The sequence below is a fragment of the Saccopteryx bilineata genome, chromosome 3 (assembly GCF_036850765.1).
Source record: "Saccopteryx bilineata isolate mSacBil1 chromosome 3, mSacBil1_pri_phased_curated, whole genome shotgun sequence".
In the NCBI taxonomy this organism is placed as follows: domain Eukaryota; kingdom Metazoa; phylum Chordata; class Mammalia; order Chiroptera; family Emballonuridae; genus Saccopteryx; species Saccopteryx bilineata.
Genome location: NC_089492.1, coordinates 285,402,746 through 285,423,571, shown reverse-complemented (window position 1 = coordinate 285,423,571; position 20,826 = coordinate 285,402,746). Strand labels below are relative to the sequence as shown.

General features: G+C 56.1%; 1 protein-coding gene across 1 annotated transcript in view; it reads left to right on the top strand.

The window, feature by feature from the left end:
* Positions 1-13,564, top strand: part of DISP3 (dispatched RND transporter family member 3) — a 43,131-nt gene extending 29,567 nt beyond the window's left edge. Inside the window, exons 11-21 of the mRNA XM_066270441.1 lie at positions 1,051-1,164; positions 1,819-1,955; positions 3,425-3,609; positions 5,595-5,725; positions 5,800-5,972; positions 6,799-6,925; positions 7,417-7,562; positions 10,066-10,225; positions 10,774-10,887; positions 11,278-11,444; positions 12,287-13,564. Of these exons, the coding sequence (XP_066126538.1) occupies positions 1,051-1,164; positions 1,819-1,955; positions 3,425-3,609; positions 5,595-5,725; positions 5,800-5,972; positions 6,799-6,925; positions 7,417-7,562; positions 10,066-10,225; positions 10,774-10,887; positions 11,278-11,444; positions 12,287-12,649 (1,817 nt within the window). The 3' untranslated portion in view covers positions 12,650-13,564. The remainder of the gene's footprint in view (positions 1-1,050; positions 1,165-1,818; positions 1,956-3,424; positions 3,610-5,594; positions 5,726-5,799; positions 5,973-6,798; positions 6,926-7,416; positions 7,563-10,065; positions 10,226-10,773; positions 10,888-11,277; positions 11,445-12,286) is intronic.
* Positions 13,565-20,826: the final 7,262 nt, after the last annotated feature.

Sequence of the window (20,826 nt, the reverse complement as noted above, 5' to 3'; positions counted from 1 at the left end):
TGCTGTAATTGCCTTCATCTAATTAGGGCGGTGTTCAGATTCACTTGGCCTTCCCCTTGGTAATGGCATTAGCCAAATGCATGATAATTGACTGCAGCTCAGAGAGGTGCCCGAAGAACCCCTCCTAAATTGGAGCCAGCCCGGGCCACATCCTCGGCTCCTCTCCTGCCCTCCTGGGCATACAAATTAAGTGCCATTGTCACTGCTGCTAAAGGGCTCCTGCTGTCCCTCAAGGCCTGGAGGCCAAGAGCTGCATCCACTCCCATTTCACAGATGGACAAACCCCAGATGATCCTGAAGTTCCTAGAGGCACCGAGAAGGGCCAGGACCCTGTCAGATCCAGCCCCCAGCCTCTTTTATCTCTTAGCTCTCTGGACTGCCTCTTAAGGGGACCCATTCAGACTAGAACCAAAAGAGCTTTGGCTCTAGGGGCAGACAGAACTGGGTCCTAATGGGGTTCTGCCCCTCACTTCCTGTGCTGATCCTATGAGCCCCCAGAACCTCTGCTTCCTTCCCTGTCAAGTGGGATTCATAACAACGACCTAGGATTGCTATGAGGATTACATTCTTAAGGGTGTGTAAAATTTCTCTCTTTAAAAAACAAAACTCAGCAGCAGTGCTCGGCCAGAACAGGCAAGTCCCCATCACCTCTGCTAGCTGGTGACATTCCATTTCTAATTGCTCCTGATAAGTGCTCTAATTGAGCAATTATCACGAGCTAAGTGCATGAGAGGCAGCATCCCACGTGGTCCCCAGCCACCGCCTGCAGGTAGTGTCTCATGCCGTTTGACAGGAAGGAGTGAGACCTGCTGAGTCTCACGCTAAAGCTTCAGACTGTCTCTGGCCAGCAGGTGCCTTTCTCCTGCCTTAAAACTCCTGTAGATTCACTATTTGATGTTTTCTCTCGGTTCTATTTCATTTCATTCAGACCCCTGACACACCCTCTCCCCAAGCTGAAGGCCCTCAGTACCGTGTCCCTGGGGTTGTCGCCGTTCCCCGCCGGGCCCAGCCAGGGCGGCTCTGCTGTCCCTGACCCAGCTCGGGGGTTAGGTCTGTTCCAGGAGAAGCCCCACAGCCTGCAGAACAACATCCGGACGTCCCTGGAGAAGAAGAAGCGGGGCTCAGGGGTGCTGTGGGCCGGCCGGCCAGAGGCCACCCTGCAGGGTCAGTGCGGAGTGTGGGCTGCCTGGTGGGGGTGTTGGGAGAGCCTGCCCGGTGCGGGGGGGGGGGCCTGGGAGGAGGGCGCATTAAAGTCCCCTGTGAGACAAGAACTTATGTTCTTGGGTCACTGTGGCAGGGCTGGATGGCGGGTGGACTCAGGGTGAACCGGGCCTTCTCCTAATGTCCCCAGCCAGAACTGTGGGCTCCCCTCCTGCCACGCTCTAGCCCAGCCTAGGGTGCCCATGAGCCTGCCCTGTGCACCAGATCCATCCTGAATGGGGAGGACAGGGGTGTCCTCATACCGGGGTCTCCATCAGAGGGGGGGCACGAGGACATGTCTGGGAATTAAGTGCCCCACGGGCAGTCCTGTGTGACCAGGGCCAGCCCCACTGTTCACACTGTGCTTGCATCATTAGCGACACTACCTCTACCCTAGTCCATGCCAGCACATCACCAACTTACTGTTGCTGTCACTCCCTCCACCCATGCCACCACCCCAAACCCGTGGCCACCGCCTCATCCCCCACTACCCACACAGCGCCGCCACCACCAAGGTCAGGGCTCAGCTCCTCGGACAGCAGAGGTGGACTACTCCAGGGTCAGGGGAGCCTGTCGAGGTAACTCTCTACCCCCATCTGTCCCTCGTTTGTCCCCCAGATGCCCCAGGCACCGTGTATGTCTCCAAGGTGAAGAGTAAAGGCCACCTGGCTGTCTACAGGTTCTCCCTCAATGCCAGCCTGCCTGCCCCTTGGCAGATCGTGTCCCCTGGGGACGGGGAGGTGCCCTCTTTCCAGGTAAGCCTGGACTGTCGTGAAATGAGCCACCATTACCAGGGGAGGGGGCCCTTGATGCCACACTGGTGGGCACTGGCCATGTAGGGAGGGGGAGGCCGGGTCTGTGAGGTGGGAGCTGCTGCAGGCAGATGAGGACCCTTAGCCAGGTCTGCGGTAGGGACCTGTAAAGTGATAAGAGCATGGGCTTCTGAGTCAGTCAGTCCTAGTTTCGAATCCTGGCTCTGCCACTTATCCTTCTTGGGTCTTTGGGCAGATGACTTAGTCTCTCTGAGCCTCAGTTTCCTCATCTGTGAAATGGGGATATGGAAAGAACCAGTCAGGGCCCTGGCCGATTGGCTCAGTGGTAGAGTGTCGGCCTGGCATGCAGGAGTCCCGGGTTCGATTCCCAGCCAGGGCACACAGGAGAAGTGCCCATCTGCTTCTCCACCCCTCCCCCTCTCCTTCCTCTCTGTCTCTCTCTTCCCCTCCCGCAGCCAAGGCTCCATTGGAGCAAAGTTGGCCCGGGCTCTGAGGATGGCTCCATGGCCTCTGCCTCAGGCGCTAGAATGGCCCTGGTTGCAATAGAGCAACACCCCAGATGGGCAGAGCATCGTCCCCTGGTGGGCATGCCGGGTGGATCCCGATCGGGCGCATGCGGGAGTCTGTCTGACTGCCTCCCCGTTTCCAACTTCAGAAAAATAAAAAAATTAAAAAAAAAAAACCAGTCAGGGTTGTTGGAGGTACATGAGTAAGGCCTGTGTGTCCTATAACATCTGGAATGTAGTGAGTGCTCAGGAAGTGGTAGCCATTAGTTAGGTTGTTGTTCGTGGCCACTGCTGCAGCAGCCCAGAGAAGGGCCTCCAGAGGCCAACCCCAGCCTCCAGGTTTTCCATCACAGGAGTCATTTGTGTTTTTTTAACATACTATACCTTCCCGCTGACACTTAACACGTGGCAGCACATTTGTCCATTTGAAAGATGAGGTGCCCATGTCACTTCCTGACTCTGAGCCTTTGCATTGCTGTTCCCGCTGCCTAGAAAGCTCTCCTTCCCCCCAGAGCCCTGTTCTGGCCATCCTTCCTGGTCTACCCTTCTCTGCCCCTGCCCATTTATCCTGTGTCTTATCACCAGGATTGTTTAATTCCTGGCCCTTAAAAGAATCTAAAGTTATCATAATTGGCGGCAGCCCTTGAGGGCAGGGACCAATCCACCTTGCCCACTGCTGTATCACCAGAGCCCAACTCAGGGCGGCAAGAATTAATGCTCACTTGAAGGTAAGACTGAGGCTCAGAGAGGGAAGGAAAGATTTGCCCCATCTTTGAACTCGAACTCAGGCTGCCTGCACCTGTGCCCAGGGCTCTATCCTCCACTCTGGGGCCTGGGTGCTGGGTGGGACATGCAGAGGAGGGAGGGGACAGAGCCTGAGGCTGGGCCCAGGCCAAGGCAGCCTCCCGGAGTCACATGTCTTGTCTCTGTCAATCCACTGCTTAGGTGTATAGAACGCCTTTTGGTAACTTCACCAAGAAGCTGACCGCTTGTATGTCTACAGTAGGGCAGCTCCAGGCGGCGAGCCCCTCCCACAAGTGGATGGTGACAGCCTTGGCCTGCGACACCAAGCGGGGCTGGAAGTTTGACTTCAGCTTCTATGTGGCCACCAAGGAGCAGCAGCACACCCGGTAACAGAGCCTTGCCGATAAGCCTGTTTCCACCCACCCGGGCCCCCTCCCTCCTTTCCTCCCTCTCTCTTTTTCTCCCTCTCTCCCTCTCTCCCTCTTTCCTCCTCTCTCTCTCTCTATTTCTTTCTCTCCCTCCCCCCCCTTTATCTATCCCTCTTTATCCCTCAATGCCAGCAGGTGCCCTTAAGAAACCTATGTCAATTTCCACACATGTGTTCATATATTTTTCTGCCCAAGACAGGGGAGTGGGGAACATGAGCAAAGCGGATGGCGGGCGACCTGCTCCCCCATCTGCTTCTCTCCCTCTTGATGGGTCACAGTGACCACCTCACTGTCCCTCAGCATGCCAGCAGCTCCCCTCCCAGGGCCTTTGCCTTTGCCGTTCCCTCTGCCCAGAATGTTCTTTCCCAGCTCCTCATGTGCTGGACTTCTTCTCAGGATTCAGGCCTCTGCCCAGACGTCCCCGCCTAGGAGAGGCTGTCCCAGAGCAGGGCTCCCTCCCTCATTTAAAATAGCCGCCCCGGTCCCTCCCCTACATCACTTCATGCTCTCTCTCTGGCCCCATCACCACCTGGAATTATGACGTGCTGGCTAGTCGCCTGTCTCCCCTCGGGAGCATGGGTGTGTCGGCAGTGGACACTGTGACTGTCGGTCCATGCAGTGTCCCCAGCGCCTAGCACAGTGTCTGGCATGTAGCAGGTGCTCCACAAACATTTGCTGAATGAATGACCAAATGAATGAATGAATACACTCTGATTTCCTCTCCAAGGCACTTAACCACTCTCAATATATATAATTAATTCAGAAAATAATGTCCCTCCTCAGACTATAAGGTGACAGCGGGGACTGTCTGTCATGTTTACCCACTGTGTGGAACTCTCAGGCCCTGCCTATGCCTGGCGTGAAGTAAGTGCCCAAAATACTTCACTGCATTCTGCACCTCAGGGGTCTTGAGCCAGCTGGGTTCCATCCCATGGTCTGGGCCAGGGCTCCACATGCGTTCATCCATCAAGGTCATAGCCGCCAAGAACCTCCGCTTTCCTCCATTCATTCATTCTACAAGCACTGAGCACCGCCTGCGTGCGGCCCCGTGCGGGTGCTGGGGACACAGTGATAAACACGACAGCTGTGACCCTGCCCTCTGGCTGACTAGGGGGAGACAGCCGCTAACAAGTCAGCTGCAATATCGTTACACATGACGCCATGAGCTCTGACAGAATGAGCCAGGCTGCTGAACAGTGCAGGGCCCTGCACTGGTGACACCTGGGGCCGTGGCCACTGACAGCTGGCCTCCGGACATCCAGTCCCCACACAAGGCTGAACTATGCTTGGGGCAGAGGGGTGAGGCGTGGAGGCAGGGAGTGACCAGGACGGGCTTGCTGGGCCCTTCCAGCCCCGTGCACCTTGGCTCAGAGAGCGGAGTGGCCCCTGCCTGCCCTCCCCTGAGCCCGGGGCTGGGTGTGCTCTGCACATACACAGTGGCGACAACTGGGGTCAGGCTTCCTGCATGAGCTTAGAACAGTCTAGAAAGGACCTTGAGCTACATCAGGTAGCTGTGCTCACCAGTGGTGAACAAACTGACCATAGAAGCCTTCCTTCCAAACAGAAGCTTGAGTCTCCATAACTGAGGAGGTGGAGGAGCTTCTGAGCACGGAGGGACCCCCAGGGCTGGCTTTGGGGCCCCTCGGTTAACTCTTGCACCCCCTAGAGGGAAGTTTGGGACTGCTGGTCTCCTTCATGCCCCAGGTAAGGAGACACCAGGTGGGGCAAGAGCCTTGAGCTGGCCTATACAGTGGGCTTGGGCAAGGTCTGGACCACAACCAGCCTCCAAACCCAGCCCCCAACTGGCGTCCACATCCCTGTGCTAGGCGAGCCCGCGTCCACCCCATGTGCTCCTCCAGCCCCCGCACACGGCCATGTTAGCCTCACTCCCCAAGTCCTCTGGGACTCCCCAGCCTCAGTGCCCACCTCCCTTGCCTTTGCAGGAAGTTGTACTTTGCGCAGTCCCACAAGCCACCCTTCCACGGGCGCGTGTGCACGGCGCCTCCCGGCTGCCTGCTCAGCTCCAGCCCCGACGGGCCCACCAAAGGCTTCTTCTATGTGCCCAGTGAGAAAGGTACACGTGGGGAGACCACAGTGGGACTGGGGGGCTGGACCCCACCTCTGGTACAACCATGACTTTCCCTGCAGGGCCCAGGGCCCGCCTCTCGGCCACTTTCGGCTTCAACCCCTGCGTGAACACAGGCTGCGGGAAGCCGGCAGTGAGGCCACTGGTGGACACAGGGGCCATGGTCTTCGTGGTCTTCGGCATCGTTGGCATCAACCGCACACAGCAGGTGGACAACCACGTCATCAGAGAGCCGGTATGTGCGCCCATTCTGGGCAGATGCTGAAGGGCCCGACGAACCAGGCGTGCCGGCCGGGGAGCCACCCCCCCCAGTGCCCACGTGCCTCAGGAGGCTGGGCAGGGCCACCACAGCCCCAGGGTTTCATTTCTCTTGAGGACTGAGCAGAGTTGAGTGCTCAGAATTACCCAGGAATCTGAACACATTTGGGGCTGGGGTGGAGATGAGGGCAGTACACATGGGTAAAACCGCGTGCCCTTCCAGCCGCTGCGTTCCCGCCCTGTGCGTCTCCCTCCCCTCGGACGTGCGTGTTCCATGCTGGGCCCTGGGGCGTTTGAAGGGCGAGGAGCTGACTGAGGGGGCTGTGACGAGGTGTGTGCCTCGCACATGATGGGAGCTGGGCGTATGGCCGCAAGGACAGGCCAGGCGTGGGCAAGATCGTATGGCTGCCTTGGGAGTCAGTCTAGCTGGGAGCCCAGGATCAGACACAAAGTGATTTGGGAGCCAGGTGGAGGCAGAAGAGAGCAGCCTGTGCAGTCCAGACCGAGAGGCCACAGGTGTCCAGAGGAGGGCAGGGAGGACAGGGAGGATTCGACCTGCAGAGGGAGAGGGGAAAGCGGGAAGCCCGGGAAGAGCGTTGGGTGAGAGAAGGAGGCGAGGCGAAGGGGGCCTGTGCGGCATGGGCAGTCGGGAGCAAACAGTGCGACTGGCGGTGGGCTTGGGTGGGCACCCTAGGTGACCATGCACGGGGCTCCAGCTTGCCGGTCGCAATGGTAGCAGGGACCCAGGACTAAGTTCCCGACTCACTGAGCGGCCTGCGCTGCCTTGTGTCTCCTTGGGAAAGGGCAGCGTCATCTATGACAGCGGCTTTGACCTCTTCAAAGAAATTGGGCACCTGTGTCGCCTCTGCAAGGCCATCGCGGGGAACTCAGAGCTGGTGAAGCCAGGCGGGGCCCAGTGCCTGCCCTCAGGTGTGTGGGGGAGCCAGCCCTCAGCGGGAGGGGGAAGGAGGGGCCCAGGGGTACGTACTGACATGTGTCTGTGCGGGAGTGTCTACGCTGCGTTCGGAGAATGCTAGCATTTGTGTGCCTTCCAGGAGAGAGTGGGCTCATGAATGTGAACTGGCCCAGAGGTGCCCGTGTGTGGTGACATGTGCAGTGTGTATGGACACACCTGCAGGAGTAGCTTTTCCAAAATCAGGAACAGGGGCTGGCCCCTAAGTGACCAGGGATCCCCCAGAGAAGTCATAAGATGTGTCGTTCTCCACCCTGAGGGCAGATGGGTGTTGTAGGTTCCCAATGCTATTGCCAATGGTTACACACACTTTAAATCTGGAGGTTAGAAGGAGGGCATGTGCCCCCACACACACACACCACACACACGCAGATGGGTGAGCACGTGCACGGTGGGAGGGAGGGGTGCTCTCTCAGGTAACCCTCACCCCCTCTCCTCCTCCCCGCAGGCTACAGCATCTCCTCCTTCCTGCAGATGTTGCACCCCGAGTGTAAGGAGCTGCCCGAGCCCAACCTGCTCCCGGGACAGCTGTCACACGGGGCCGTGGGTGTCAAGGAGGGACGCGTGCAGTGGATCTCCATGGCCTTTGAGTCGGTGAGCCCCTGGCAGCCTCGCGCGTGTCTCCTCTGATTCCTGGCCCCTGGCCCTTGTCCCAGATCAGAGGGGTTGCTCTTCAGAGGGAGCTGTGAGGCCCAGAGAGGTGAAATGGATTGTCCAAGGTCACCTGGTTCATGAGCAGCAGCATGGGGTGCTGTGCCAGCCATCTGACTGCAGAGCTCTGCCTTTCTGCCACGCAGGCTGCCAGCCAGCCCCCGGCACCCTCCCTGCCACCTGCCCCGGGCTGTGTCCTTTTGCAGCCTCTGAGCTGCAGGGGCTGGTAAAAGAGCAGGATGCTCCCCTCTGCCACCATGAGGGGTCTCCCCCGGTTGGGGGGTGGTCCAGAAGCCAGGGGACTGGCCATCCATAATACCTCACTGCTTTCTCTCTCATCCCAGCGCTCCCTGGGCTCTGCCCAAGGAGGCACCCCTGTGCGTGCGCACACACACAGGTGCACAGACACCCACACACCCCGCCCTGGACACCTGTGGGCCTCGCGGCCCTGGCACTGTACCGCACGAGGCTGCCCCAGTCTGCCCCTGCTGCCTCCGTGCTGAGACCTGGGGTCCAGTCCCGCTCTGATCCCGGCATGCTCTGTGTCCTGGAGCAGGTAACTCCTGCCTGCTGGCCTCAAGTTCCTCCTCTGAGGAATGGGGTCACAGATCCCCCTTCCCTGACGGCCATTGAGAAGAACAGGGAGATCACATGAGGGCATTGGGGAATAGGAATGGTGGTGACAAGGGGACAAGACGAAGCCGATGCTTGTTCTCTGGCCCCCACGTGTGCCACTAACGCACAGGCTGCCAAACCAGCGGCCACCAGCGAGGAGGGCCCAGAGACCCTCCCAGCCCCCGATGAGCCCCAGGCTAATGCCGACACCCATTCAAAGTTTTTTTTATTGTAAAATACACAACATTAACCATCTTGACCACTTCAAAGCATATCGTTCAGTAATATTGAGTGTATTCGCATTGTTGTACAACTATCACCACCATCTATCTCTTAACCTTTCATCTTACAAAACTGAGACTGTCCACATTCAACGCAACTCCCCCTTCCTTCCCCTCCCCCGCCCCTGGCAGCCACCACTCTCCTGTCTGTCCCTGTGATTGCGCTCCTCCTCTAGGTGCCTCATGTAAGTGGAATCACTCAGTATTGGTCATATGTGTCTGGCTCATCCCGCTCAGCGTAATGTCCTCCAGGCTGATCCACGTTGTAGCCTTCCTTTTTAAGGCTGAAGCCACAGATAGTTTCAGAGAGGAGAGGATCCCTGCTCAGGCTTCTCCGCACAACGGGATGTCACTTCCAAGCTGACCCCTACCAATCCTCGGATACACGTGCGTGCACAGACACACTATAACTTGTCTGTGCTGGTTCAGGGTGGGGGGCAGAATTGGGTCAGTGAGACAGTAGAGGGGAAAGTTCCAGAGTGGGATGAGTGCCGGGTCTTTATCATCCCCTGAACAGCTAGCTCCTCAGAACTGGACACTGTGAACCAGACAGCCCACTCTCTGCCTTCCTGTTCTCACAGTCCAGCCAAGAGATGGGCCAGTTGACGGGCAGTAACAAGAACTGTGATTCACAGGCCAGAGTTCAGGTCCCCTCCTGCTTGGGGGCATCGGGCCATTCTCTGATCCTGAATTTGGCCACTTAAAAAGTGATAGATTAAGGCCCTGGCTGGTTGACTCAGTGGTAGAGTGTCGGCCTGGCGTGTGGAGGTCCTGGGTTCGATTCCCGGCCAGGGCACACAGGAGAAGCGCCCATCTGCTTCTCCACCCCTCCCCCTCTTCTTCCTCTCTCTCTCTTCCCCTCCCGCAGCCAAGGCTCCATTGGAGCAAAGATAGCCCGAGCGCTGGGGATGGCTCTGTGGCCTCTGCCCCAGGCGCTAGAGTGGCTCTGGTCGCAACATGGTGACGCCCAGGATGGGCAGAGCATCGCCCTCTGGTGGGCAGAGCGTCGCCCCATGGTGGGCGTGCCGGGTGGATCCCGGTCGGCCACATGTGGGAGTCTGTCTGACTGTCTCGTTTCCAGCTTCAGAAAAATGCAAAAAAAAAAAAAAAAAAAAAAAAGTGATAGGTTACTTTCAATATGTTTCATGCAGAGAGCCCAGAGGATGCCCATCTTGAGGTATCAAGGAAGGCTTCCTGGAGGAGATGGAATGGTAGTGAGCCTTGAAGGATGAGTGGGAGCTGGCTTGCAGACAGAGGATAGGATGCAAGAGCAGGGGAGCTCTGCGAGCAGAAGTGGCTTTGTTGGAAAGGGGCAGGGACTTTGGTTGCATTGGAATCTGCTGCTGCTGTATGTAAGAACCACATGCGTCCCCAGAAGCTGGGGGGCAGTCATCTTGGATTGGCTCACTCTTCACTCCCACACATAACACACTTCATTCACAGGTGGTCAAGGACTGGCTGCATCTGCCCCAGAAGAGACCAGCCATGGCCTGGGAAGGGTGACTGGGCCACAGCCACCTGCCCATCTCACTGGCTCATGTCCCCCACAGACCACGTACAAGGGCAAGTCCTCCTTCCAGACCTACTCGGACTACCTGCGCTGGGAGAGCTTCCTGCAGCAGCAGCTGCAGACATTCCCCGAGGGCTCAGCCCTGCGCCGTGGCTTCCAGACCTGCGAGCACTGGAAGCAGATCTTTATGGAGATCATAGGCGAGCAGCAGCCCGGCCCCTTGCCCCCCTCACGCCCAGGGCCCCAGTGGGGTGGATGGAGGCAGCGGGAATGGGCAGGTGACCAGGGCAGGGAGGGCATGCCGTGGCCTCTGAACCACACCTGTCATCTTCTCAGTCCTGGCCTAGATCCTGGAGAAATGGGTATGGCCAGTGGTCGGGAACACCAGTCAGCCAGAGTTTGGGTCCCCTCCTGCTCAGGGGCGTCTGGCCATCTAAAAAGGAATAGCAATGACCATTATGGTGGTCATTCTGAGCCCATCTCAGTGCTAGGCCCTGATTTGAGTGCCTGACCCATTACCTCTTTAAACTCCAGATGAGGGCTATGGGGTAGGTACTGTTATTACCCCATTTTATAGATGAAGAAATGGAGGCTCAGAGAGGTCAAGTGGCTTTCCCAGAGTGACACAGCTAGAAGTGACTGTGCCCATTGGTTTAACCCCAGTGACCTCTGAACCATGGGGGTGAGGGAGGATTGTGGGTGCTCCACCCATGCAGCCCCGCTGAGGACCCACCCTCTCGCCTCACAGGGGTGCAGAGCGCCCTATATGGCCTGGCCCTCTCCCTGCTCATCTGTGTGGCCGCGGTGGCCGTGTTCACCACCCACGTGCTGCTCCTGCTGCCTGTGCTCCTGAGTATCTTGGGTATGTGGGTTGGGGTCATACCAACAGGCTCTCCCAGCCCTGAACTGTCACGTCTCAGTAATTGCTTCCTGGCCAGCCCCTCCCTAACCCCTAGCAAAATGCCCCTCTCCTCGGTGCCATCTCAGTGACAGTCATTCATGGGACTCTGCCCCACAATTCAGTCCCCAAGGCGAGCCAGATCTCACTGGGTATAGCCTTCAGCCAGTGACATGTTGCTGCACCTGGGTCCCCCAGCTCTCTCTGGCCCTGTCCCCCCTGCCCTCAGAGGCAGGGGCTCCACTCTAGACTTCACCCCATTCCCCAGGGGCCCTGTGAATTCACCCAGGATCCCTCCAGGACTGTGGTGGCACCAGGGCTGAGCTGCCTCCCTGCTGTCCCCTGCCCCTACAGGCATCGTCTGCCTCGTGGTGACCATCATGTACTGGAGTGGCTGGGAGATGGGCGCCGTGGAAGCCATCTCCCTGTCCATCCTGGTTGGCTCCTCTGTGGACTACTGCGTCCATCTGGTTGAGGGCTACCTGCTGGCCGGAGAGAACCTGCCCCCCTACCAGGCTGAGGTGAGCACCCTGCCTGCCCTTCCCCTCCACGTGGATCCTTTCCTGTCTTCATGCAGCTGACAGACACCCAGGGACAGCCAGACACCCCCCGCCCAACCCCCAACCAGGCTGTATTCTAGAAGCTGTATTTCCAGGGCTGATCTCCTGGATTTAAGTCCTGTGGCATCTGCCCCAAAGCAGCGCTCCGGTCCCTGGTGGGTCCACTCCCCCGGCTTCCCTAACTGAGCATGAGGGGTTGGACCAGGTGACATCCAAAGGTCTTTCCTGCTTCTTGGCTCCCTGAGTCCGAGTCTCATTCTGCAGTCTGGGGAGCAGGGCCGGGCCCTTCCTTCATGACCCTGCGGCCACCAGCTCGCTCTCTGTGGTCTAGTGAAAACATACCCTTGACTCTATGCCAAAAGCAGCTCTGCATCTCCTAAAGTTTTTGGTTTTTTCCTAATGTTGGCGTGAAAACATTCATAAGTATGTAAATTAAATTTATACATTTAGTTGTTTTTTGCCAAAAGAAGGAAATGAGTTCCAACTAGGGCCCCCATTTATAAGGACCTACCATGCGGATCATCAGCATCCTGGTTGTCATAGCAACATTTAATGTGCCCCCACTCTGTGCTGTGAGCTGCTATAAGGGGACCCATCTCATCTTTGCCCCAACCCTGTGGAGTAGGTGCTGTAATTATCCTACTTACGGAGGCAGAATTGGGGGATTCCAGGGACAGGGCTGGTTTGGGGCACGGGTGTGTGTTTACCCAGCGTCCAAGCCCCAACCCAAGCCCGAGGCAGGGGGGGATCTCTGCGTCACATCAGGTCCCCCAGCCCCAGCTTCCGCTCTCACCCGCACCCAGGATGCCCACTCGCAGCGCCAGTGGCGGACGCTGGAGGCGGTGCGGCACGTGGGTGTGGCCATCGTCTCCAGTGCCCTCACCACGGTCATCGCCACGGTGCCCCTCTTCTTCTGCATCATCGCCCCATTTGCCAAATTTGGCAAGATCGTCGCACTCAACACCGGCGTCTCCATCCTCTACACGCTCACGGTCAGCACGGCCCTGCTCGGCATCATGGCGCCCAGCTCCTTCACCCGGACCAGGACTTCCTTCCTCAAGGCCCTGGGCGCCGTGCTCCTGGCGGGGGCCCTGGGGCTGGGCGCCTGCTTCCTGCTCCTCCGGAGTGGCTACAAGATTCCTCTGCCCAACGGGACCTCCCTATAGCCCTGGCCCTGAGTCCTGACTTGCTCTCTTGGTCCAGCGGGTGGGGAAGTGATCCCAGAGGCGCTTTGTTTCCCAGCTCAGCTCCAACTAGCTGTGTTTCCAGGCCTGGGCTTGAAGGTGGCCCTCGCCCGTGTGGGAGTGGACACCCGCCATGTGGCTCACACTGCCTTCATCACAATGCCCAGCCAGAGCTGGGTGGCGACACCGGCTGCCACCCCTACCCTGCCAGGTTGCTGGCAGCTGCACTGGGTCCCCCCTTTCCCGACAGCTGAGAAAACCAGCCCTCCTCCTATGCTCGGTCACCACGGAGGTCAGGTTATTTGTGCAGGGGGTCTCCCTCTCACTGCCTCAGTGCTTACAACAACTTTCTGACGTGGGTGTTACAGGGGCCCCCATTCTACAGGTGTGAAAACTGAGGCACCAGGAGGCTAAGGGACTGACCTGTAGCTGGGTCAGTGGCAGAGCCAGAGCTACTTCCTGAGCCCAGTGCCTCCCTTGGGGACTTTGCAGGAAGAGCAAGCACAGTGGGTTCAAGGGCAGGGACATTGTTCCCCTGCCCTCCCCTCCCTCCCCTTCAGCTTTACCGCGGCCAGTGCTGGTCCTGTGGTCTTCCCCAAGCCTTTTGGTCCTGACCAGAGAGGACAGAGGGGCCAGCCTGGAGTTCTGCATGTCCTACCCTTAACCCCAGCCTCAGAGGGCTTTTCTGAGACCCTCCCTGAGGGCTTTGGGGCCCCAGCACAACCTTTCTTAGGGACCCGCCATCTCCCCCCCCTGACTGAGGGGGTGGAACTTGGGGGAGGGGCACAGCCCCTGGGAGGCAAGCGGGCCAGGCCGCTGCCTGCTCACAGCAGATGGTTTCTGTTAAGTGAACTGAAACTGCAGACTGCCACCGTTAACACGAGAATTTTAAGCATCGTGGCTCTGTCATATTCTTAAAATTGGAATAACTTAGTGTTTGCATGCTGCCCAGCCAGAACCTGGGCAGGAGGGGGATGGAGGTGGGAGAGGGTGCTAGCCCCACTGTGGCCCAGGGCCGTGGAGTGCTCTGCTGGCCCAGGGCAAGGCCACAGGCCTTTGGGGTTCACTAGATGTCACTTTCTTTAAGGGGCTCACCTGGCTCCCCAGTTGGGACATTTTCACATGCCACTGGTGTGCCTGGTATTACGCTGGGCACTGACCTTTGCCTTGGGGCAGACATTGTCCACTGGGCTTCAGGAAGCTGGGCACAGACTGAACTGGGAGTGAGCCCTGAGGATGGGAGAGATGCCATCAAGGGTGGTCTCTAGGCCAGCTCACCAGGTCCTCTGTAACTGTGAAGGGGGGTGATGATGCAAGATATGTGCACCACCGTGTCCCCTGCCAAGTGCATGCCTGGCCCCAAGTAGCTGCTCAGTATCTGCTGAGGGAATGTCAGACCTGTAGATCCACCGTCTGGGGCGAGACATTCACCACACCAGCAATGAACGGGACAAGTTAACACAGAGCAGTTATTGTACCTGGGTTTGCATTCGTCTGCTAGGGCTGCCATAACAAAGTGCCACCCACCACGTGGCTTATAACAACAGAAATGTTCTCTCACAGTTCTGGAGGCTAGAAGTGCAAAGTTCAGGCGTTGGCAGGGTTGGTTCCTTCTGGAGGTTCCAAGGAAATGGCCCACACCTGTCTCCTGGTTTCTGGTGGTAGCCAGCATCCTTGGTGTGCCGCGGTTTGCAGACGCAGCTCTGTCTCCACCGTCACGTGCCCGTCTTTTTCTCTGTCCTGTTCACATCACTTCCTCTCTCATAAGGAAACCAGTCTTATTGGATTAGGGCCCACTCTAATGACCTTATCTTAACTCAGTCATCTGCAAAGACCCTGTTTCCAAATAAGCTCACAGTCACGGGTACCAGGGTTGAGCAGATCTTTTGGGAGGACAGATATCGACCCATAACAGGGTTGAATGTGGCTCAGCTCATTTGTTAACTTTAAGGAGTAGGTGCTGTCATACCCATTTACACATGGGGAAAACCATGCTCCAAGAAATTGGCTTCCCTGGGTCATGTGGGTCGTGTTGGTGTGGCCAGACGGACCCCAATCAGGCGCACAGCCTCCCAGAGAATTATAACTGAGGGCGATGACAGGAATGTTGGAGGTTAAGTCAGGAGGGCCTGTTCTTAGAAGATTTGAAATGAAACCCTTGAATTTGTAAAATATTTCACTTTTTTCATCAACTCTGTTATGAACCTGAGCCCTCGGAGGCCCGACGAAGAGCTCTGTGGCTGGAGGGGACAGCTTGTGCTCTGGCCCCACAGCCCTAAGGGGCGGATCAGGGGTTCAGGTGGTCCCACCCAGGGTTCTGGCAGCCCCTACATGGTGGGGGGGCATGACTACGGGATTTCCAGCTTCCTTTTCCACCTCTTCCAATGACCACTGGGAGGAACAGGGAACTTAAGGGAGGGGGCCAGGTGGGAGGGGTGGGGGAAGGGAGGGGCTGGCTGGTGGACAAGACATTCCAGAAGTTGTTGAGGTAAAGGACTGCCATTTCCAAGTCCTTGTCCTGAGACCTTCCTAATCTAGTTTTAATGTGGAGGCAAGTTATTTGCATGTCACTTGCATCAAGTCCCAATAATGCCCATTTGTAAAGAAGCCCTCAGCCCATTCCCTTGCTTTGAAGAAACAGCTTCTCTTCCTTCCCCTTGGCCTCTATCTTTCCAGAGTGTCATGTGTGGGGTTGTAGGCCCACAGGTCAAGGGCAGAGGAGGCCACGCCCTGGTGACCCTGTCACCTCCCCCACAGACTGCCCCAAATGGGCACAACTCGCTCATGACCCTCATAACTCCTGCAAGCTGGGTTCCCACCCTACAGGTGAGCACCCTGGGGCCCCCGAAGGGAAGGCAAGGGCACGCGGCACACCACCAGGCAGCTTCTGGCCTGGGGCTCCTGCCTCGGACACCCGTCTGCCAGGTCCCCCTCTGCAGACGGCATTCTCAACCTCAGGACTTCCATCAAACTGGCCTGTCCTGGCCCCTGAGACCCTGCGTGGTGATGGCTCTGTCCAGCTCCCAGCAGGCAGTTCTCTCCTCCCAGGGGCAGAGGCCCGGGGAAGGCTGGGGGGAGGATGGGGGTGACTATTTGGGAAATCCAGGGAACTGTGGCCACACACCTGGCTCCCTACTTGCCTATAAATAAATAAGTCCCCCTTCATTCTGTTTGTGAATGTTGACACCACAGGGTCCCAGAGGCCCTAACTCCCTTGATGAGAACCTTGACCTTCCTTTGCTGCTGCTGCACAGCTCCTGGTCTTAATGAGTTTTCGCTGAGCATTAATGAGATGCTCTTCATTAGCTGGGGCACAGCAGTTAGCCTGGGGGCTGCTGGGATGTGCAGGCATTCAGGGGGCCGAGGAGCAGCAGACGGACCCCTGTCACCTGCTGTTTCCCTGAGCGCCTGCTTCTCACTGGCCTTCCCTTGGAGGCCAGGAGATGTCAATGAGTGCCAAGGTTTTCGGAGTGCCTACCACATCCCCCGCCCTGTTTGTGCATTCTCAGACTCCTCACAGCATTCCTCTGAAGGGAGGGGGTTTGTTCTAATTCGCTGCTAAGGAAACCAGCTCAGAGACATAAAGTAACTGGTCTGAGGTCACACAACTTGTGAGTGACAGAGCTAGGCTGGCCACCTGGAGCTGCTGGCTTCTGCATGTGTGTGTCCTCTCTCCTGCAGCCTCCCAGCATGCCACGAGGTTTGACGGGCAGAAGCAGCCAGCTGCAGGCCAGCTGAGCAGCCAGGGTTCTCCCCTCGGCTGTGGTCACTCCCCTGCCTGCTGCTCTGAGAAGGAGGAACACCAGACTCAGAGCTGGGAGAGCCCAGCATCTGAGTCTGAGCTCCAGCCCTGCCTGGGTGACCTTAAGCCACCAAACATTGATTTAATTCCCTGGAAAATGGGGCAAGGTGCAAAATGATGTCCAGAACTCAGACTCCTTATGCTGCTATGTTGCCAGGATTTGATGATGATTTTTTTTTCAAGTAAGAGGATGGGAGATAGACATTCCCACATGCGCCCCAACCGGGATCCACCCAGCAACCCCTTCCTGGGGTTGATGTTCTAGCCATCTGGGGCCATGCTTGCAACCAAGCTATTTTTAGCACCTGAGGTAGAGACTCCATGAAGCCATCCTCAGCACCCAGGTCAATGTGCTTGAATCAAGAACCAACCAATTGAGCCACTGGCTGTGGGAGGAGAAGAAAGAGGGAGAGAGAAGGGGGATGGGAAGGTGAGGAGAAGCAGATGGTCACTTCTCCTGTGTGCCCTGACCGGGAATCGAACCTGGGACATCCACATGCTAGGCTGATGCTCTACACTGAGACAACCAGCCAGGGCAGATTTTGGTTCTTTTTTTTACAGAGACAGAGAATGAGTCAGAGAGAGGGATAGACAGGGACAGACAGACTGGAACGGAGAGAGATGAGAAGCATCAATCATTAGTTTTTCATTGCACCTTAGTTGTTCATTGATTGCTTTCTCATACATGCCTTGACTACAGGCCTTCAGCAGTAACCCCTTACTCGAGCCAGCGATCTTGGGTTCAAGCTGGTGGGCTTTTGCTCAAACCAGATGAGCCCGCGCTCAAGCCGGCGACCTCGGGGTCTCGAACCTGGGTCCTCTGCATCCCAGTCCGATGCTCTATCTACTGCGCCACCGCCTGGTCAGGCCAGATTTTGGTTCTAAAATCAAGCCATCCCCAGTGCCCACCACCATTGGCCATCCTCCTGTTCTCATCATTGTTCACAGCCTAGAAGCAGGAGATGCCCACTGAGCTGTTGTCCATTAATTTGTTTATTTAACAACTATTTATTGAGCTCTTACTATGTGCCAGGCACTGTTCCAGTCCTCAGTGACACAGGGTTTAAAAAAACAGGCCCAGACCCTGACCTCAGGGAGTTAGAGTGAAGGTAGAAAAAAATAATATAAGAACCCCTCAAATATATAACCACAAACCAGAAGCCTGCAAGGGACAGATGTGAGGGGTAAAGGACACAAAGCCATGTGGCCTGGCTGGCAGAGGGGTACCTGGGGAAGTGGCTTCTGTGCTGAGATTTAGGGAATGAGGACAAGTTCCCTTGCCTCTGGAGAATGGACCCCGTCAGGCCTTCCTGAGCCAAAAAACCGCAGGCTGATGTCAAGGCATGAAGGAAGGGACTCATCATATGTTAGAGGGGACAAGGTTGGAGCCTTCTTGGGACAGTAGACAGGAAAAGGGGGACACTCACAGGCCAGGAGGGAACTGTCCATCCTAGGAGCTTGGCACTCTTACCTACAGGACTTAGAGTTACACACCCACCTCACAGAGTAAATCGAGGGGGACAAGCAAAGCTTGCGGAGCAGCCCTCAGCACAAGATCCTCAGACCAGCCTGTCACTCCATCACTGCGGAGAAAGTTGGAAGAGCCGAGTCTCCTTTTCTTCTTGGGGCCCCCAGAGGGTTTGGAGTGGGCTTCACACCTGTTCCAGTAGACTAAATACCGCCATTGGCATTCAAGGCTCAGTGGAGTCCTGCGAAATGCCTGCCACTCCAAATGGACTTAAAATATAAGCCCAGGTGGGGAGAGGAGGGCAGGGGAGGGGGCTCTAAATACCACTGTCCACACATAGCCTGGGGGCTCAGGCTGGCATCCGGCCTGATGGCTTTGCCCAGCCCTACCCGTAAAGGCTGCCTGGATTTGCCTTTGCGATGGAGTCTCTGCGATAGAAGGTGGAACTAGGATGCAGCAGCTGGTGGAATGCACCTTTCTGGCCTCCTTGTGGGTTCCCACCTTTAATCTGTCCCCCATAGAAGCCTGTTCTTCCCTCTTCTGGTCACTGCACCTTGATTTTTCTTTGAGGATCCTACCCTAACCCAGACTGTGGTGCACAGGAAGCTGGGGCCACCCTACCAACCCCCACTCCTCCACTAGGTGAGTAACCATGTGACCTAGTCCTAACCAATCAGTGCATTCCATCTTCCTGACCATAGTGATTGGTTAAGGGATGGCCACCTGCCACAAATCAGTTCAACGTGTGTCTACCTGGTGACTTGCTGAAATTATTGGGAAAGACACACTCTCTTTTGACCGATATTTCTAGGCTGTGGGAGGAAAGCCTGGAGCCTGCCTTGGAGTGAGACCAACAGAGGAAAGCAGAGGAGAGGATGAATGACAAATTTCTGATGCCAGCACTTGAGCCCCTGAATCTAGCCATGCCTGAAGCTAAACACCTCTAGGTTTTTTTTCATAAACAAGCCAATTGATATCTTTTTTTCCTTAAGCCACTTTGAGTAAGGTTCTCTTTTGCTTTAAACCAAGAATCCCAACTAATGACCCACCCACCCACGTTACACACCTTCTCACAAGACTTCCTTATATTCCTGTCATTTACAGGTCTTTTACATCAGTGGTCTCCAACCTTTTTTGGGCCACGGACTGGCCTTTAGGGTGGGACGGATAAATGTATCATGTGACTGAGACAAGTATCAAGAGTGAGTCTTAGACGAATGTAACAGAGGGAATCTGGTCATTTTTAAAAAATAAAACATTGTTCAGACTTAAATATAAATAAAATGGAAATAATGTAAGTTATTTATTCTTTTTTTTTGCGGACCGGTACCAAATGGCCCACGGACCGGTACTGGTCCGCGGCCCGGGGGTTGGGGGCCACTGTTTTACATATTTAAGGCCCACTGTGACCTGGCCCATCCCTCTCCAGGCTCATCTCCTAGGTCTTCTAGCCATGCTGGGCTCTTCACCCTCCCTGGACACTCCACACTTCCCTTCTGGACTATGCACACGTCCCTTTCCACTTCCCTCCTTAATACCTGTCAAACTCTGACCTGTCTCTCAAGGCTCAACTCAAATGCCACCTTCTCCAGGAAGGCTTCCTCTGCTCTCTTATGGCTTTTTGCTGGAACACCAAGCCCATGCTATAGTGAGTTGTGTCCACATCTACCTTCCTGGCTGACAATGTCCTTTCCTTGAGAAAGGACAAGGCTGTGCCCACTCCCATGACTGTCCAAGGAAGCTGGACTCTATCTGAGGTGAATGGGGATAAAACTAAAGGTTTGTTTGTTGGTTTTTTAAAAGCAGGAGATCAATTAATGACTATCCAGTTTGTAAAAATCTAAACATTCGATACCACATTCTGTTGGCAAGGCTATGGGGAGACAGGCTTTCTTATGCTTGCTGGTGGGAGTCCAAACTGGTTCAGCCGCTGTGGAGGAAAATTTGGCGGTAACTATCAAATCACAATCACAATATTTTTATTTGAGAGAGGCAGGGAGAGAGAGAGAAAGGAACATTGAGCTGCTCTTATATGTGCCCCGACTTGGGATCGAACCCAGCAACCTCCGCGCTCCAGGATGACACTTCAACCAACCAAGCTATCCAGTCAGGGCTTAAATTTTATTGATTTTGGCCCTGGCCGGTTGGCTCAGCGGTAGAGTGTCGGCCTAGTGTGCGGAGGACCCGGGTTCGATTCCCGGCCAGGGCACACAGAAGAAGCGCCCATTTGCTTCTCCACCCCTCCGCCGCGCCTTCCTCTCTGTCTCTCTCTTCCCCTCCCGCAGCCGAGGCTCCATTGGAGCAAAGATGGCCCGGGCGCTGGGAATGGCTCTGTGGCCTCTGCCTCAGGTGCTAGAGTGGCTCTGGTCGCAACATGGCGACGCCCAGGATGGGCAGAGCGTCGCCCCCTGGTGGGCGTGCCGGGTGGATCCCGGTTGGGCGCATGCGGGAGTCTGTCTGACTGTCTCTCCCTGTTTCCAGCTTCAGAAAAATGCAAAAAAAAAAAAAGAAAAAGAAAAAAAATTTTATTGATTTTTAGAGAGACAGAGAGAGGAAGGGAAAGGGAGGGGAAAGGAAAGGGAAGCATTTGTACAATGACAATCCTTTTGATTCAGTGATCCTGCTTCTGAGAATTTATCCTGCAGTTCAACTTACCTTTGGCCCGGTGCGGAAGTTATTTACTGAATTTCATCTAGGAGCCCTGAAACGTCCATCAGCACAAGGACTGATGAAATAAATTACAGCTGCTCCATTCAGACATTGGGATACTCTGCAGCGGTGAGGAATGAACGAGGAAGTTTCTAGGTGCTGATGCGTGAAAATTCGCCAAGCTGTTTCAAATGGGGGTGGGGGAAAAATTGCAAAACAGTGTGTACAATATGCTAGCTT